The sequence below is a fragment of the Verticillium dahliae genome, genomic scaffold (assembly GCF_000150675.1).
Source record: "Verticillium dahliae VdLs.17 supercont1.1 genomic scaffold, whole genome shotgun sequence".
Classification (NCBI taxonomy): Eukaryota; Fungi; Ascomycota; class Sordariomycetes; order Glomerellales; family Plectosphaerellaceae; genus Verticillium; species Verticillium dahliae.
In genome coordinates, this window is record NW_009276921.1 from 1,514,332 (window position 1) to 1,530,517 (window position 16,186).

Here is a 16,186-nt window from a genome sequence, read left to right on the forward strand (position 1 = left end):
TGGGAAGAAGCCCGGCGGGGAATGAGTCAAAGTGGGCCCCCAAGTTCAAAGGGTGCAAAGGGGGGAGGAAGACCCGAAACAAAGCTCGGGGTTCAGTTAAACCCAAGAATACAGAAACAGAAGGTGCTTGCGTGGACGATTCTGGTCAATCCAGTGGTTGCCCGGATGGACCAAGACAGGTCAAGCGATGGCTTTCGCCACCCTTTCCCCCCCCCCCCCCCGTCCCGCCACCTTAGGCAGCAGACCCAACAGACAAGCACCAGAGAGCAGCGGCATGACAGCGGGGTAGCGACTACTTGGTGCTCGGGACGGCTGATCTCTGCAAGGGGCATGCGCTCGCGAACATATGATCATATCTGCTCACCTTTCGCTGCGACGGGAAGAGGCATACTGGGCCTGTCTCGAAGGAGGGTCGGTGATGCGATGTAGGAGGGTGTGTAGGGGGTTGAGAGCTCGACAATCAGTCGGTCTTGGGCTTCTTGCAAGGTACCGGTCTCGGTGTGCTTAGAGGGAGGCACAGCAGCGCAGGAGCCTGCCTTCAGCGAGGTAGAAAGACTCGCCATCTGCTTACGTACGGTCTCCGCTTTTCTAGCAGTGTGCCTACAAAGCTACGCTGGAGCCTGACGGCTCACAACGCCTCTTTGCAAACAACAACCAAAGAAATGGAATATAGCATTGAAGTTGAGATAGTCTCGCAAAAAGGGGGTCTGATGATTACAGACTCGAGCAAAAGATATCGCTGGTCAGTATGAGGGTCGAACTCATGACCTTGGCATTATTAGTACCACGCTCTAACCAACTGAGCTAACCGACCAGTTGAAGGATTGCTTCTTGTGAGTGGGTCACCCAGAGAAAGCTCATGATTCAGAGAAACCACCATTCCGCAGCTGAGAAAACATGCGAGAGGAGGTTATCACATTTTTGAAACATTGAGGTTATTGACAGTCGAAGAGACAGTCGTGAAGGCGGCAGGCTGCTACAGGTAGCTCTGACACGTGCGGGAAGTAGGCAGAATGTGGTATACATGGTACGTCCACCAAGGCTGATCAAAGTCGAGATTGGCGGCTTCCGACCCCGGATGAGCTAATGCACCAAACGACTCTTGATCCGGGTGCATCGCATGAGCCGTGGTGCACTATTCATTCGTAGGACGCCATCCCAACCTGCTATTGTTCACCGAGTGCCTTCTTTCGTGCCCCTTTCCATCCTTTCCATGGGGGGCTACTTTTTCTAGAACCTGCCAAGGCCTCAGCTGCAGATTTGGCGCCCCACATCTTACAGCAAAGTCATCTGGAACATGCCCACGTTCCGATAAGATTCAACCCCCGATCTGTGGCGAAGCCTCCCCACCTAAGGTAGCCCACGATCTCACTGCTTTCCGTCCTAAGGCCCCACCTCACGATCGTGAATATGCCCACAAGAATGACCAGAGTCGACAACATGCTTCCAATTTCCGGCTTCCAACATCAATTGGTCGGTTAGCTCAGTTGGTTAGAGCGTGGTACTAATAATGCCAAGGTCATGAGTTCGACCCTCATACTGACCAGCGATATCTTTTGCCAACAAGGCCTAGTGATGCATGTTTAGCGACGATCGGTTGCGATACCTTTTGCTTGCTCGAGGTCCCTGTCCGAGGTTTGCACGAGAGGTTCGAGCTGTCTTCCTTTGCTAGATGTCAAATAGTACCATGAGTTTCCTTACCCATATCAAGCAATATTCTGCTCCTCGAGATACTGATGATGACCAACCTCAGACCTGACAAACAAGGATGGACCATGATGAATCACTTGCGCGGACGTGAAAAGGTTGATGACAGAAGCTCCAGAATAGTCTGTTCTAGGTTCTTGCTTCAGTTTGTATTGGACTTTCAAATATTTCCACGTTCAACGTCGTGTGAAATGGTGGCTCATAGTCCATTTAGAGCGATCTTGACGCCCCTGGCATACCTCTTGCCGTTCAACCCAACCTGATATCTGTTGCTACGCCACTATAACGCCATGCTGCAATAATAATGAAAACCCCGGCAGACGATGTCTAGTGAGAAGAGGTCGAGTTGCCGTCGGTCGACTCGGTGTTGATGGAATCAGAAGAAGACGCCCTCTGGGCCTTGGCGCGCTGGCTGAAACGAAGTCAGATACTGCTCTGGCGAGCGTTGAACTAGGCTGGTACATACTATGAGGAGCGGTCCTGCAGGCGGCATGTGTACCTGGCCTTGCCGGCCTTGAGGACGAAGGGGATGCCAGACTCCATGGCGAGGGTAAGACGGGTCTGCTTCTCAGGCATGTTGAAGGGTAGGGATGGCGTTGGAGAATTTGGTTGACGACTTTGATGACTGTGAACGGTATATGACAAGACTCTCGATGCAGATGTTGGCGATGGACAGAATGTAGTGGACGAAGAAGGCTGTCTTGATAAAGTTGTGAGACTGGAAAAGCAGCCATATATACCTAGGTACCTACACGACTGTCGCCTCAAACGGCCCGAAGACCGCCTCGCGAAACCTACACCGACCTCCAACGATGACCCCAACCTCCAGCCAGCATGCCGTCAATGGCGCGGCAACGACGGCAAGGAGACAGATGCGACGAGGTCGGACACGACGGGAAACGCGAGGCATTTCCGTGATGAGGGTCCCCCCCACACGCACTGAAGCCAGCCCATCGCATTCGCGCCGGTCAAGGGCCCACACACCACTCCCGGTCCAAACCCGGCCGCCGGCACCATGTGCCGAGGAGACCCCACGATGACACTGGGTCAGGATTGTGGTGCGAAACCGAGGATCGAGGACCCTGGCTGACTCTGATCCATTATTTGTTTCTGGAACCCCCCGACGACACCGGTCATCGCACGCCCTGAGTAATGGGTCGAAACCGAGGCTCGACAGTGGTCCTCATTTGCCTCATTTCCCAGGATCGCGGTGGATGCGAGGCGGAGGGTCGCGTGGTCTTTGTCTGACCGATCATTTTGAGCCTCCAAACCGGATGTCGGTGCCGGGTCTCAACGCCACTATCACAACGTGTTATCGTGTCGTTTTCCGATGGCCAATCCTCACAAGATGCAAGCAACGTGCCGTGACTCGAATTGAAACAAAAACGTGGGGGAGACGTGTCTTTGACGCTTCCCGATGAGCATAAGGCGCAATATGCTTTGAACTCTCCGAAGCCACTGCGCGCCAGATCGTCCCGTAACCCCCCGCCTCCGCCGACTCAACACGCACCTGTACTGTGCGACGTTGGGAGCCGTTCGATCCGAGCAAAGTGCACCAAACTGATTGTGATTACCTGCGAGGCGTCCCGACGACCGGAAGCATCGTCATTGGGCCACAGTCGGACGCATGACTAGCTTCCTCTGTCCCCCACATTCGCTCTATTGCTGAATGACCCGCCCGAATCAAAGACGCTGACTGCAAAGTGTCACGACAGAAGAAGAAACGTGTAGAGTCGGCCACAGACACATTGTCAAACGGTCTAAGACAACTGTCTCCAGTACGAGTTCGGTGCTGACGTCGGCATCGCGGGGAGGTACCATGTGACACAATGCTTCCGTGGACTACCGTCGCATCGGTAGTGACAGACAGCTTTGGAGAAAGGCTGGCACGCTGCCAAGCGGTAACAACCAGAGCTATTCTCAGTCAACCCATGCAGCTGGTATGCTTCCTGTAGCGTCGCCAGGTAGTCTGGCAGGTGGTCACCCATCCAGACACCGGTCATATCCACGTCGCTAATCGGAATAAAGGTATGCCGACGAAACTGTAACTTGAGAACCTTGGAAATAGCAGTAATATGCCAGGTACCAACGACTTTGCTCCATTCTGCTTGATTCTCCTGCGTCTAGCTGTAGGCTTCCTCGGGGACTTGCCGCGGGAAATATACTGGGCTATCTAGGATTTCCATACAGCAGTCCAGGTCGTCAAGAAAAGACAAATGAACAACATGATATCACGAAACCCCACACTCTAAAACTTGCGTGAGAACCTTATGACCCTCCACACACAAGGCCGACAGCTTCCAAGGATCTTCCAGTCGGCAAAGTAGCAGATTGAAGCGCCATGGGCTTCACCGTTACCCCTCTCGGCGACACAAGGTAACTAGTTGGCGTAGTATCTTGAACGCCCTCTGCCGTCTCCCTCTCGAGTATACAACGTGGCTAAGCTCCGGCATGACGTTTGAACAGGCCATATGCTTTTTGTACGTTGGCAAAGTACGAGGTGGATATTCCAAGTCGAAGCGTGGCTTCTACGCTTCATGTTCAAGCAGCAAAACATGTCATTTGCTCAGAAGTTTGACGAGAGACGGGAGGAGGGATAAAGGGACACTGTTGGACTAGAGCCGTGCGCTATGCACATGAAATCAAGCCCTCCCCACTGAGAGTGGAGACGTTGACGGCTCTCTACATGTTAGCCCGCCAGGACCCTTTGCATTGGATTAAAGAAATGTTGCGTATATCCCTGTCACCTGCCAGCTGCATCACGTCGGTGAGATGCTAACAGCTTGAGCCGCAGCGTTTGGGCCAAAGAAACCCGCTCTGCGTTCCACTCGACGTCTGATGTACGGCCACGTCCTTGGAGGCGCAGACAAGCTTTCGCGGGCCGCCGATCGCCCCCCGGATTCTTCTCGTCCTGCAGCAGAAGCGATCGAGATGACGCGCCGACAGCAGCAAAGCGAGGGCGAGGGTGTCATCTTCTCGTGCGGAACGACCAACGGCCATGCGTGCTCACAACATTGCGCCCAGCACATGCCGCCGCCCAAACATACATTCGATCACGTCGGAATCGCGCGCACACAGACCGGCTGGTCAAACCCAAGCTCATCCCATTCATGAAAAAGCTATACTAACGTTAAAAAGAGGTGTTTTTGTACAGTCTACGACGGTACTACCCTGGATGCGCGTCGTGGAGTATCTAGTCGGTCGTCGTCGTCCTTTACAGCTTGGAAATAATGGCAGAAGCAAACTCGTGGGTCTTGGCCTTGCCGCCAAGGTCACCGGTGAGCGCCTTGCCCTCGGCAAGGGTGGCGAAGGCGGCCTTCTCGATCCTGTCGGCGTACTCGGTCAGGTTCATGTGCCTCAGCATCATCATGGAGCTGAGGAGGAGGGCGGTGGGGTTGGCGAGGCCCTGGCCGGCAATGTCGGGGGCGGAGCCGTGGACGGCCTCGAAGATGGAGCACTCGTCGCCAATGTTGCCGGAAGGAGTGAGGCCGAGACCGCCGATGAGGCCGGCGCACATGTCGGACAGAATGTCACCGTACAGGTTGGGCATGACGAGGACCTTGTCGTTGTAGGGGAGGGGGTCGGTGACCATCTTGAGGCACGAGTTGTCGAGGAGCTCGGCGTCGAACTCAATGTTGGGGAAGTCCTTGGCGACCTCGCGGGCGACGTTGAGGAAGAGACCGTCGGACATCTTCATGATGGTGGCCTTGTGGACGACGCGGACCTTCTTGCGGCCGATCGACTCGGCGTGCTGGAAGGCGTAACGGAGGACGCGCTCGCTGGCCTCGCGGGTGATGAGCTTGATGCTCTGGACGACGCCGTCAACAACGACGTGCTCGATGCCCGAGTACTCGCCCTCGGTGTTCTCGCGGATGAGGACAGTGTCAACACCGTCGTAGGGGGTCTTGTAGCCAGCAATGGAGCGGCAGGGGCGCAGGTTGGCGAAGAGGTTGAAAGTGCGACGGAGAGTCAGGTTGAGGGAGACATGGCCCTTGCCGATGGGGGTCTAGGAGATAATGTCAGATACGGACCGGTGATCCGGGACTTTGCCCAGATGGCTGCTGTTGTAGACTTACGGCCAGGGGACCCTTGAGGGCAATCTTGTTCCTCTTGATGCTCTCAATGGCAGCATCAGGAATGGCAGTCTTGCCATCCTTCAGGATGGGGGTGACATCGATAGGCTCCCAAGAGATGGGGGCCTTGGTGACCGCGTTAGCTTGCTTTTGCGCAGACAAAGCTTCTCTCGCCCAATTGAACGTACCTTGGCAGCAGCGAAGATGTTCTTGACGGCGTCCGAGATCTCGGGACCGATACCGTCACCCTCGATCAAGCTGACGGGGTACTTGCCCTATGCGATTGTTAGACACGTTGTCGTTGTATCCCACGCCGCAGCCCACTGAGTGATTTTACTCGGCTCAAAGGACGGCTTTTGCGGGACCAGGGGCGAGAGGGAGGCGTACGCTGGCATCCTTAACACCGTTGAACTTGGCAACACGGTCGCCCTGGGCGGAGTAGAACCTCTGTGGTCAATGGTCAGCAAAGCAGCAAAGCGACGGGCGGATTCGAAGCGCACTTGGAAGGCGACAACGCCAGCGGCGCGGGGCGCGACGCGGAGGGACTGCCTGCCAATGGGCGCAGAGAAAGCACGGGCGGCCAGCATTGTGAAAGTTTGGGAGGGAATTGGATGAGCCTGGCTGCTGCGCGTGTGACGGAAAGGCTGAACGGGAGGACGGACGTTATCGAGCTTTCGAGATTCGAGATTCTGAGATGGAGGATTGGTCTGGAGGGTCGGTTGCAGAGAAATCGAAAAACCGACGGCATTAGCAAGGCCGAGCCGATCCGCCTAAACTGCGACGAATTCCGAGATGTCAGCCACATGTGGCGCATTCCCTTCCTCGTGCCCGACTCGTTCCGGTTGTGTTCGGCTCAAAAGAGAGAAAGCGCCCGTCTTCGCCTTGCCCTTAGGTAAGCGAGTCGCTTGTCCGAGGGGCGTCGACCCTCTTGTGCTTGGCTTGGCCTGGCCTCGCAGGTTTGTTTGACGAGGAAACAGGAGGCAGATGGAGGGGCATTCAGGCATTGTCTGTCTGCTTGTGGTCAAGCACCATTTCATACTGGCTACTACCCACACGAGGCCGCTCATATTCTGGATGTGTTGTGAAATGATATTTTTGGTGCCGTAAATCGTCCTTCCTGCGGGCTTTCCAACCAGAAGGCAACTGCAAGTACACCTCGAGGGCCCTGAAGGAAAGGCTGGATGGAAACAGCTCCTGGTTGGTACCTCGCATCAGACAACACCAAAAATAACATGAATAAAACCAAACAAAAAAAAAGAAAGAAACAATTGCTCCCAGAATGGCCCGGCCCGTATTTTTTCGAATCAGAATACCAAGCTTCATCTCACTGCCTTGTTGACTTCCAAGTTGGAAATACAGAGTCAAGCTTGCTGGTAGCCAATCAGCAACGCCCTGGATGAAGCTGTTCCATCCACACCCCTCGTCGCCATCTCTAACAATTCATCTCCACTTAGAGCTTGACCATCAGTCGCAGACACGCGCCGTCCGCATACCTACTCGTCCACCTTCAATATTTCGATACAACTCTCCCCCATTAAGTACGCGTTGGTGATTGTTCGGGTCGCCCCAATACCGCCCGCCTGCTCGGCTCTCCTGCCCACGCAAAACACCCCAATGCGCCAGTCATCGCCCAACAAGCCCAACCTGTCATGAACCGCACCTGTCGCTGATTGATCGCAAGCCAACAAAATGGCTGACTACGAGCGAAACGTCCTCGAATTCTACGGCCTACCAAATCCATACCCAAATGAATGGCCAGACGAGAAGAACAACAGCGACGGATCAGATGCGGAGGAGGAGAAGCAGACAAAGCTGGGAAGGAGGAAATCCAGATATCAGGCGCTTGAGAGGGCCGTGAGCGACCGCAGGAGCACCATACCTGGCGCTCAGTCTGAGAAGGGAGGAGTAGGGAACATTGTCCAGAAGGATGAGCCAGATCCGCTGGGCACAACCGACAGCGTGGTGAGGACACTGCGCCAGCTTGGTGTGCCCGTTCAAGATGACGCACGTCTTCGTGAGTTCTTCCAATAGTAGATGCACCCCCGAGCCATCTGAGAGCAAGCCCCTAATCAAATCGTGATAGGTAACCGCTTCCTTCTCTCGTCGACGACCTTTTCCCCCGCGCTCTTCCTGTCGCAGATGCACGCCACAGCAGACACCCAGAGCCTTCTCATGGGTCTTGACGTTCTCTCCCAATCCATCGACCAAAAGTCAGCCTCTTTGAAAGTCTTGGTAGAAACAAACTTTGAGCGCTTCGTCAAGGCCAAAGCGACTATAGATAATGTCTACCGGGAGATGAAGTACCGTGGGACGGAGCCACCTTCCACACCAGGACGACACCAACGCGGTCATTCTCGACATGCTAGCAGGAGTAGTTTCCGGAACAGCAGCGGTGGCATGGCACTGGCTGGCAACTCACTGGCGTCTCCTGGAGTCGACGTACGAAAGAAGAACGCCATAGTGAAGGAGAGCGAGTACGGTGTAATGGGCATCAAGGGTCCGCTCCTCGACGTCTCGGCCAAAGCCGAGGATGTATGGGGACCAGCGCTTGGAGGGCGTGAGAAAGAAGAGAACCTCAGAATTGTGTCTAGTCAACTGGACCAGTTCAAACACTGTGTGGAGCTGAGTGCCTCCATATCGGACAGCATCCGACGACGGGACTACGAAAGCTTGGTGGAGGAGTACAACAAGGCGAGGCGCTTTGCGGATCAAGCCCGAAACCTGGCGCAGTCGATTGGTTCCGATGCCGCCAGCGACACTCAGCTGTACAAAATCTTGGTTGCTGCCAGGATGTGGCATGACGTTGACGAGCAGGTCCAGCAGTTCAGGCGCGACAACTTCAGAAGGCTCATCTCCCTGCACACCCTCTCCAAAGCAGAGATCAAGGCTGCTGGACAGTCACACGACCAGCACATCGAGTTGATTAGCTTGCTATTGGAGCTCGGCGTTGAGGATAACCCAATTTGGCTATGGCTCGCAAGTCGCTATGATTACCTCAAGGGGAAAATTCAGCTCACTGCTGACAGATCCAAAGTTGAGATTGAGGTCCTTCGACGCCGACTTGCGAACGGTGAGAAGCCTGCGCCGCATCTCATTGCATCACACCTCCGAGCTTTGGGACATCAGACGGTGGACAACAAGTCGTCATCACTCGACACAGCTGATATAATTGAGCTGTGGGAGAAAATGGTCGTCTTCTTATCAAGTCTACTCTCCTCGACCGGCATCCTCGGCGAAGTAGTCGAATTCTGGGCCACTGTTCAGGGCTTCGTGGATGGCACAGCCCAACGAACACTACCTGGTGGTTACAATGGGGAATCGCGTGTGCATCACAGGCTTTCAGACCAGGCTGTCACCGACCTGCGGAAGGGCGTGGTCGAGCTTGTCGACATGATTCGCGAAACAGTGTTCACCTTCTTCGCGGGCCCTCCTCCAGAGGACATCTCCCTCCTGTTCTCGCCGCTTCCCATGTCTCCCAATACCCCCAAATCAGCCACCATGTCGGGCTCTCTGACACCCAACGCAATGCGCGATCCTCGGTTTAATTTTGATGTCAACAACATCCCGCCGCCCTCTCCCAAGAGGGGTGATGCCTGGGAGAAGTTCGCCTTCTGGCCGCCATGGTCAAACTCGGTCAGTGGTGTCCACTACCTATCCAAGATGCTTGCCCTCGTAGGATCCGGTGCTTCTGACCTAGCGAGCATCAACCCAGTCCAGGCCGGGGACGGCAGTACGCTGGAAAGGCTCAGGACACTTGTTGGAGCAGCTCGAGAGAGGTGTGCGACTGCAATTTGCGGTGCCTGGAACAAGGACGCCGAGAATATCAAGTACGTCGAGGACTGGTACAGATCTCCCGATCTCGGAGATGTCACGAGAATGCCGTCCAGTTTTGCCACCTTTGAAGGCGCCCTGTTGGCGGGCATGCAGAAGATCTTGTACATTTCCGAGGCCATGGCCAAGCCTGGCGCAGGGGATATTGTCCTCCCGCCTCCGTCCAAGCTGCTCCAGATGGTCCGAAGCCAATACGTCTCAACACTGTACAAGGCACTCAGCGGCATGGTCGAAAATGCCGAGCGTTCTGTGAAGAAGGGTGACGACGAATGGACCACCGAGACCGAAAACTCAATCGCGACGACTGCGCCGCCTCCAGCAAATGGTGGGCGTGGCACCCTCGACGCAGGCAATCGGGTAGGTTTTTAGCCTCTTCTGCGATCTGTACGGACTGTCATGCTAATTTTTTCAGAACATCCGCATGCTTGTTACCCTGAGTAACCTGCAAGCGCTCCGATCTCAAGTTGTGCCGAGCCTCAACACGCAGTTCGAGAACGCCTTCTCCGTCAAGCTGACGGATGAGTCTAAAACGATTCGCGATGTCCTGGGACAAATTGACGCCCGCCTCTTCCAGTCATACACACGCTCTCCCCTCGAGCTCCTCCGCACCACCGTCCGCAACGGCATCGCGACCCGTGACTGGGCGGCCACTTCCGGCGACAAGCCCGGTGAGGCGAACCCCTACGTCTATGAGATTCTACTCACCCTCGTCCTCATCCACTCTCAAGTCTCTACCACGGCACCTGCCCTCGCCTCCCAGGTTCTATCCTATCTCCTCGAGCAGACGACGCGCGAGCTCCTCGAGGCCTTCCGTTCACACGAACGGTTCACTCTCGCCGGCCTCATGCAAGCAACCCTCGACGTCGAGTTTATCGCGCAAACGCTGAGCCAGTATACCACGGACCGCGCCTCTCAATTGCAGAGCGAGATCTATCAGGAACTCGATGCCCGCACCGACAACGACGCGCGTGCGAGACTGCAGAGCGAGCTGCCCGAGATGCGAAGCGTGCTCAAGCGCCTGCGTGAAGCGAGCAAGAGCGAGTTTGCCTGCTTCAAGAAGCTCAAGAATCGACCCGCAGGCGGGCCAGGCGGCGGTATCGAGAGGCGGGATACGGGCGGGTCGACTGTCTCGAACGGGAGCGGCACCGGGCCAAAGAACTAGGATGTCTTCTGGGCGAGGTGGAAATGAGCATCCTGGCCGACCATTGGTGATCTCTTGATGATTGGCAATGTTATGGGGAGGACTTGTAGATGAGAGTTTGGCCCCTGTGTGGCAGGTCCCGCAGCCCTTGCGTGAATGTCACGAGCGTAGTATCCTGTGTCAATTCGATTTATTCATTAAACTCCTCGGTGAAGAGGGCGATTCCGGTATCTATTTAAGCTCTGTCTGATCTAATTTTGTGGATGCCTAGAGCGAAACAGCTCTTTTTTCCTCCTATACAACTTGCTGCGATTCATTCTCGTTCAATCGTACATCATTATTGTCGTTGGTCATCATCATGGGGCGGGAGATCGCTAACATCCCAGGCCTGCGGTTCTAGAGTTCGTCTACCGAGGCTTCGAACTCGGCCCATTCGTCATCCTATCCGGACATGGCCTGGTCCGGCCTTTGAGCTGCGTCTGGAGCTGGCACGGCCGTCTGCTCGACCACGGCATCACTCTCCTGCCGCGGGAGCAGAACTATGCCGGAGAACTGGAACTCGAGGGAGCTTGAGCTTCGCGGGGTGAAAGAGTTTCCCTTGAGGCGGTCAACGACCTCATCGTCTGTCGCCTTTGTCAGCACAGGCTATACGGACATCAAACTTGAGCGGAGACTTACACTGCAGGCTCAGCTTGCCGAAAAAGTCGGCAACAGCCTGGCTTTGCGGCTCAAACACCTCGAGCAGGCCTCCGTGTCCGCGAAACGTTTTGGGGTGCGCCTTCCGAAGAGCGAGAAGCATCTTGAGCAGCTCAGCAATCTCCTGGCCCTGGGTGGTAAAAGCAGAAGGCGGGCGGTCCAGGGGCCAGCGCTGGCGGAAGTCGTCCATCTCCCAGACTTTCATGGTCCAGGTCGTCTTCTCCAGGCAATGAAGGAGAAGTAAGATCGTGAGGTACACGTCGAAGTGCAGCGTCACCTTGCCGTTCTCGAGACAGCGCTGCAGCTCGTTGACAAGCTTCTGCGACACAGCGTTCGCCTTTCGCTCGGCGGCGGCCGAAAGCTGCCACGTCATGAGCGTGTAGAGGTCCTGCGTGGAGCCACCATCGTCATCGGGCGTCTTGGCGACAAACTTGCCATCCTGCTCCTCAGATATGGTCCAGCTGCGCTCGTGGTCGAGGATCTCGATAAGTCCCCAGAGTTCGAGGGCACGTGTGACAAGATCGCCAGTCTTCTGCTCAGCTTTCTGAGCGAATTCGAGCACAACGCGGACAAAGTGAGAGGTTTCGCGCTCGATGAGCAAAGGCAGCATCTCGCGGACATAGGTCTCCATGCGAGCCGGTAAGTCTTCCTTGTCCTGGTCAATCATGATGGCCTGGTGTTTGACCTTCGCTTCATCCTTCTTCGCTGGCTCTGCGGCTTCTTCCTCGGTCTTCAAATCCTCGGTGGGAGAAGCAGGCCTGGCAGTGACCAAGGCGAACAGGCTCATGGGGACGCTATCATTCCATATAGCGACGCGCACCTTGGTTCCATTCTGAATCAGCTCAAAGGCGCTGCGTGCTTGGTTGACTCTATTCTGCGAGAGCACCACAACGAGTCCCGCCGAGTACAGCGTCAGCGACTGGTTTAGATGAGTACGCACGCAGGGGTATGTCCAGTGCCGGGGCCCGTGAATCTTCCGACATTGATCACAAGGGTCGTTGAGACCACACGTCTTTCTTAGGATTCGGCATCTGATGCAGGCTCCCTTCTTGCGTGCGGCTTGGACCTCCTTGCGCCGAACAGGGTTGTAGGCCTTGCGTTTGTGCTCGCTCCGGACGCCATTGCCGATGGACATCCGGGTGCCGCCTCGAACATGAACGGGCGACATTGAAAGCGGTGCGGGCTGTACCTGCACCATGTGAGCAGCAGGCTGCAGGTTCAGAGAAGCTGGAGGAATCGGACTGCTATGAACATAGGACATTTCACCCCATGGCTGCTGAGGGTGGGGAGGGCCTGAATGGTGAGATTCGGCGCTAACCTCTCGCATGGGCGAGGCAAGGGCGTCAGCAATCTCCTGGTTGGATGGTCCGTCACGACTCTCGTCAAGCAGCTGGTGGTTGAGCCGTGCGGTAGCCGCAGCGACGGCAGCTACGGCAGCATTGAGACTTGCCGAGTCCTCGGGCGAGACAGCATGACTCTGTTGCTGGGTTGCCACTTGAAGGTGCTCAAGTTTCTGTTCTGCCGTCAAGAGGGTAGAGGCGTTCTGTTCATCAGCTTGTATTTCGTTAGCATATTCGGTCCTCAAAAATTTTCCTCGATAAGTTCCTCAGATGAGCAACGATGTTTGGCCACCAGAGAAGATGGACTCAACTGACCTCGTTTGTCGCGCTGATCCGGCAGCTCATAACTGGTGAGAGCGTCATCAATGTGCATATGGTTTGGCTTCTCTCGATGGGCGGGCTGCTCATAGCTAGGGGGTGGATTTTCAAGGGTGAATTGCTCTTGAAGTTCCAATCCGCTCGTGTGATCTGGCTGACCATGATGAGGGTTGAATTGCTGGATCGCGGGGTCGATCAGGTTCCTGTTCTGAGGGACCATTTCCGTTGCCCCAACCTGGCGCGAGGCTTCGGCCAAGGTCTGCAAGGCGTCCCACGCTTCGGGAGCTTCGTTCGCTGATGCGATGCCATTGCTGGCACGAACGTGGTCGTTGAGATGGCGAGAGGCAAGGCTGCGGGCCTGCAAGCCAGAGAGGTTGAGGGCGGCATTGATGCGTTGCTCGGGTGTGATTGCTGGGCATTTTTCGGTGATGTGTTTTGTGAGAGCCTCGCCACGTCCCTTGGGGAAATTCTCACCGCACAGTTTGCATTTGTGCGGGTAGCGGTTGCTCGAGTCGGTGAGCTTGGGTCCACGGGTGAAGTATTCACAGATGATGGGATTTGGCTTGCGACCCATTCTGCCGGATCCCTTCACTATGGCGCTTGCGAGGTGCGGGAGGGTCTCCGAACACACCAGGGGAAGGTGGTTCAGACGGCAGGGTTGGTGAACAGCTTGACAGGCGACTTGGGGCAGAATTGAAGCCCCAAAATGCCGGCACGTGATGAATTGTTGGTGATGAGGTTCGGGCAAGTAGGACCTTCATGAGATTCTGCCTTCTGTGACCGACAAAATTTGTCTGACCGCTCCCCATTTTGGGATGATTCGACTGGACCCTGGAGGTTGGGAAGATAATCCGGTGGGGGGGGCGGGGGGAAGTAGTGGGGCAGGCCATTGGTCAGGTTTATCCGCGTACCCGTTGGAACAGGTTTGATCACGTGCCTTTCGAAATACCCATCCATCAGCTGGGCGATGTAGTCACCCACGCTCTCTTACGCGCGGTTAACAGTTTGGCATGTCATGTGCCGACCGTGATGCACGCCTGTAGCGCACTGTCGAATCGCTAGCAATCCCCCAGATCACTGCCCGGCCAGCTGACTCATAAAATGGTTGTTGATGCTGCTTCGGAACGGTCTTCCCCAGAGAAGAGCAGTGATGACTCGAGCAAGACCACGGCTTGCACGGCCACCCGAACGGCTGTCATGGCCATCGACTCAGTGTGCTACCAGCCGAGGACCCTGACCACATCAGCAAGCTGATCCTTGCGACGCCCCCAATGAAAGAAAAGCGGGATCTCTCGTGTCGGCATTCGGCAGCATCGCGGGCCCAGCCTTATTACTAAACCCTGCTTGTTTCGGGGCTGTGCGGAGGCCTTGCGAATACCTGTTCTCGGCCAGAGCAGTACATCGACCATACACAAGTGCTATCTTGGGCGAGCAATTGGGCACAAGTAGTGGCAAACTGGCTGCAAAGCGACTATGAGGCTTGTCCAGCAACCAAATGCCCTGCCTCAACACGAATAGCGTAGTTATCGCGGGCCGCAGATTGCCTGGTGGACGTATTAAGCTCGGCACGTGGTCGTCACGATGCCCTGGAGTAGAGGAGGATTCGACCGCCAACATCTTGGCCCTATTTCCGGAGTCTCGGCATCGCCAGGTTATTGGCCAGTCCCCTGGCCCTGCCACGATTTTAACCACAACTGGTGTCAGCTTAGTCGTCTGGGGCGCGAAATTCGGGTCGCCTGGGGGCCAACTGATGCAGGTTTCTGTGCCTCATGCTGTATTTCCTTACGCTCAGCATTCCTCACTCCTAAGCCTCCTTGTTGCTTACCACGTTAGGCAGGACAAGACGAAAAGAGGAATAGACCGTCAGGGTCATCGGCGGCACAGCAAGCACAGCCCGAATCTCTGTCTGGCTTCAATCCTCTAACAACACGGGTTCTTGAGATGCTCACAACGTGGCGTATCAGGCCGACAGACCAAGAAGCTCGATGATCGGACTGCTTGAGACAAGCAAAGAGCTCGCCTCGTCAACTGCTCTACACGCCGCCCCCAGGAAGAACCAACATTCCAGCCCGCCCCCAATCCCCACCTGATTTCCCCCCTGATTTGTCGTTGTGGAAGTGCCGCGTCTTCGTCTAGCCTGGGCTGACGGTTTTGTGGGTGTGCTGGCATGGCATGTCAGGCCAAGAGTCTCCAAACCTCTCCCAATCTGCCCGTCTTTGACAAAAATGTAGCGGCCGAAACGGGCAAACGGCATGGAAGCCCAGACTGCCGCCTGGCTTTCATGTAGCTAGACGTAAATCAGGCCAAGGCTGATGGGCGGTCGGTCGCGACTGGCCATAACTTATCCAGTTCTTGTACATTACCTCGTCGCCTCTATCCCTATTGCTGTAGTGCTGTACCTCCGTTCATCCCTCTTCTCACAACACGGCCACTATACCTGGCTTGCCTGTGACCCTGTGTCTATACTTCGAGTAATTCACAACCACAAGCTTCGACTAAACATCATACGAAATTCGCGAGCCTCTCTTCTGACAGAAACTGCGCCCACCTGTGTGCACAGGCATATCTTGCGAGCTTGTCCTCAGCGGCCTTCAAGTGTCTTGATGTCTGCTTGCGGGACAAGAATTTGCCGCATGGTCAGTTGCAAACCTTGAGCTACACCAACTATCCTAGGCAAATAAGAGAACTTGGGCGCGAAGGGTTCCATCAGCACTGTGCGGATATTCCTCTCGCCAGCTTTCACCACTCTTTTGCCATCGTCATGTTATTCATTGGTCTTTTTTTGTTAGCCACAGTCGCTACAGTATTTGCGAGCAAAAGACGCCACGACCTTTCGAGCTATGTCTTGACAGATGTAAGGCTTGTGTTATTTCTTGGCCAATCCACACCACGCTATTAACACGCTTGGTCAAGACAGGGACCATACAAGGTGGGAACGCTTTCCCAGGAGTGTCACGACCATTTGGTATGGTTAAACTCGGACCTGATCTCGAAAATGGACGAGACAGTTATTCTGGATTCCAGCCCGATGGCGAGTTTACTGGCTTCTCCATGCTCCACGAACATGGCACCGGCGGAGC

The 16,186-nt window shown here is 55.4% G+C and overlaps 4 protein-coding genes and 2 non-coding genes across 6 annotated transcripts; 2 read left to right on the forward strand and 4 right to left on the reverse strand.

Annotated features, from left to right (window-relative positions):
• Window positions 1–740: 740 nt before the first annotated feature.
• On the reverse strand, window positions 741–814 carry VDAG_20052. The gene has a single exon. It is a non-coding gene; the product is annotated as a tRNA-Ile (tRNA).
• Window positions 815–1,472: 658 nt separating this feature from the next.
• VDAG_20053 lies at window positions 1,473–1,546 on the forward strand. The gene has a single exon. It is a non-coding gene; the product is annotated as a tRNA-Ile (tRNA).
• A 259-nt stretch (window positions 1,547–1,805) lies between these two features.
• On the reverse strand, window positions 1,806–2,405 carry VDAG_00454 (uncharacterized protein). Its single transcript, XM_009651831.1, has 2 exons — window positions 2,174–2,405; window positions 1,806–2,119 (listed from the first exon to the last, which is right to left on the reverse strand). Exons 1-2 carry the CDS (start codon window positions 2,281–2,283, stop codon window positions 2,035–2,037), a joined length of 195 nt encoding a protein of 64 aa, XP_009650126.1. The 5' UTR covers window positions 2,284–2,405; the 3' UTR covers window positions 1,806–2,034.
• A 2,516-nt stretch (window positions 2,406–4,921) lies between these two features.
• On the reverse strand, window positions 4,922–6,367 carry VDAG_00455 (isocitrate dehydrogenase subunit 2; the record flags this gene model as incomplete). The annotated part of the gene is made up of 5 exons (XM_009651832.1): window positions 4,922–5,713; window positions 5,784–5,906; window positions 5,969–6,055; window positions 6,168–6,227; window positions 6,281–6,367. 5 exons carry the CDS (start codon window positions 6,365–6,367, stop codon window positions 4,922–4,924), a joined length of 1,149 nt encoding a protein of 382 aa, XP_009650127.1.
• Window positions 6,368–7,469: 1,102 nt separating this feature from the next.
• Window positions 7,470–10,773, forward strand: VDAG_00456 (uncharacterized protein; the record flags this gene model as incomplete). Its single annotated transcript, XM_009651833.1, has 3 exons — window positions 7,470–7,794; window positions 7,864–9,968; window positions 10,024–10,773. 3 exons carry the CDS (start codon window positions 7,470–7,472, stop codon window positions 10,771–10,773), a joined length of 3,180 nt encoding a protein of 1,059 aa, XP_009650128.1.
• Window positions 10,774–11,193: 420 nt separating this feature from the next.
• On the reverse strand, window positions 11,194–13,680 carry VDAG_00457 (uncharacterized protein; the record flags this gene model as incomplete). The annotated part of the gene is made up of 4 exons (XM_009651834.1): window positions 11,194–11,375; window positions 11,431–12,367; window positions 12,530–13,002; window positions 13,104–13,680. 4 exons carry the CDS (start codon window positions 13,678–13,680, stop codon window positions 11,194–11,196), a joined length of 2,169 nt encoding a protein of 722 aa, XP_009650129.1.
• Between the last annotated feature and the right edge of the window lie 2,506 nt (window positions 13,681–16,186).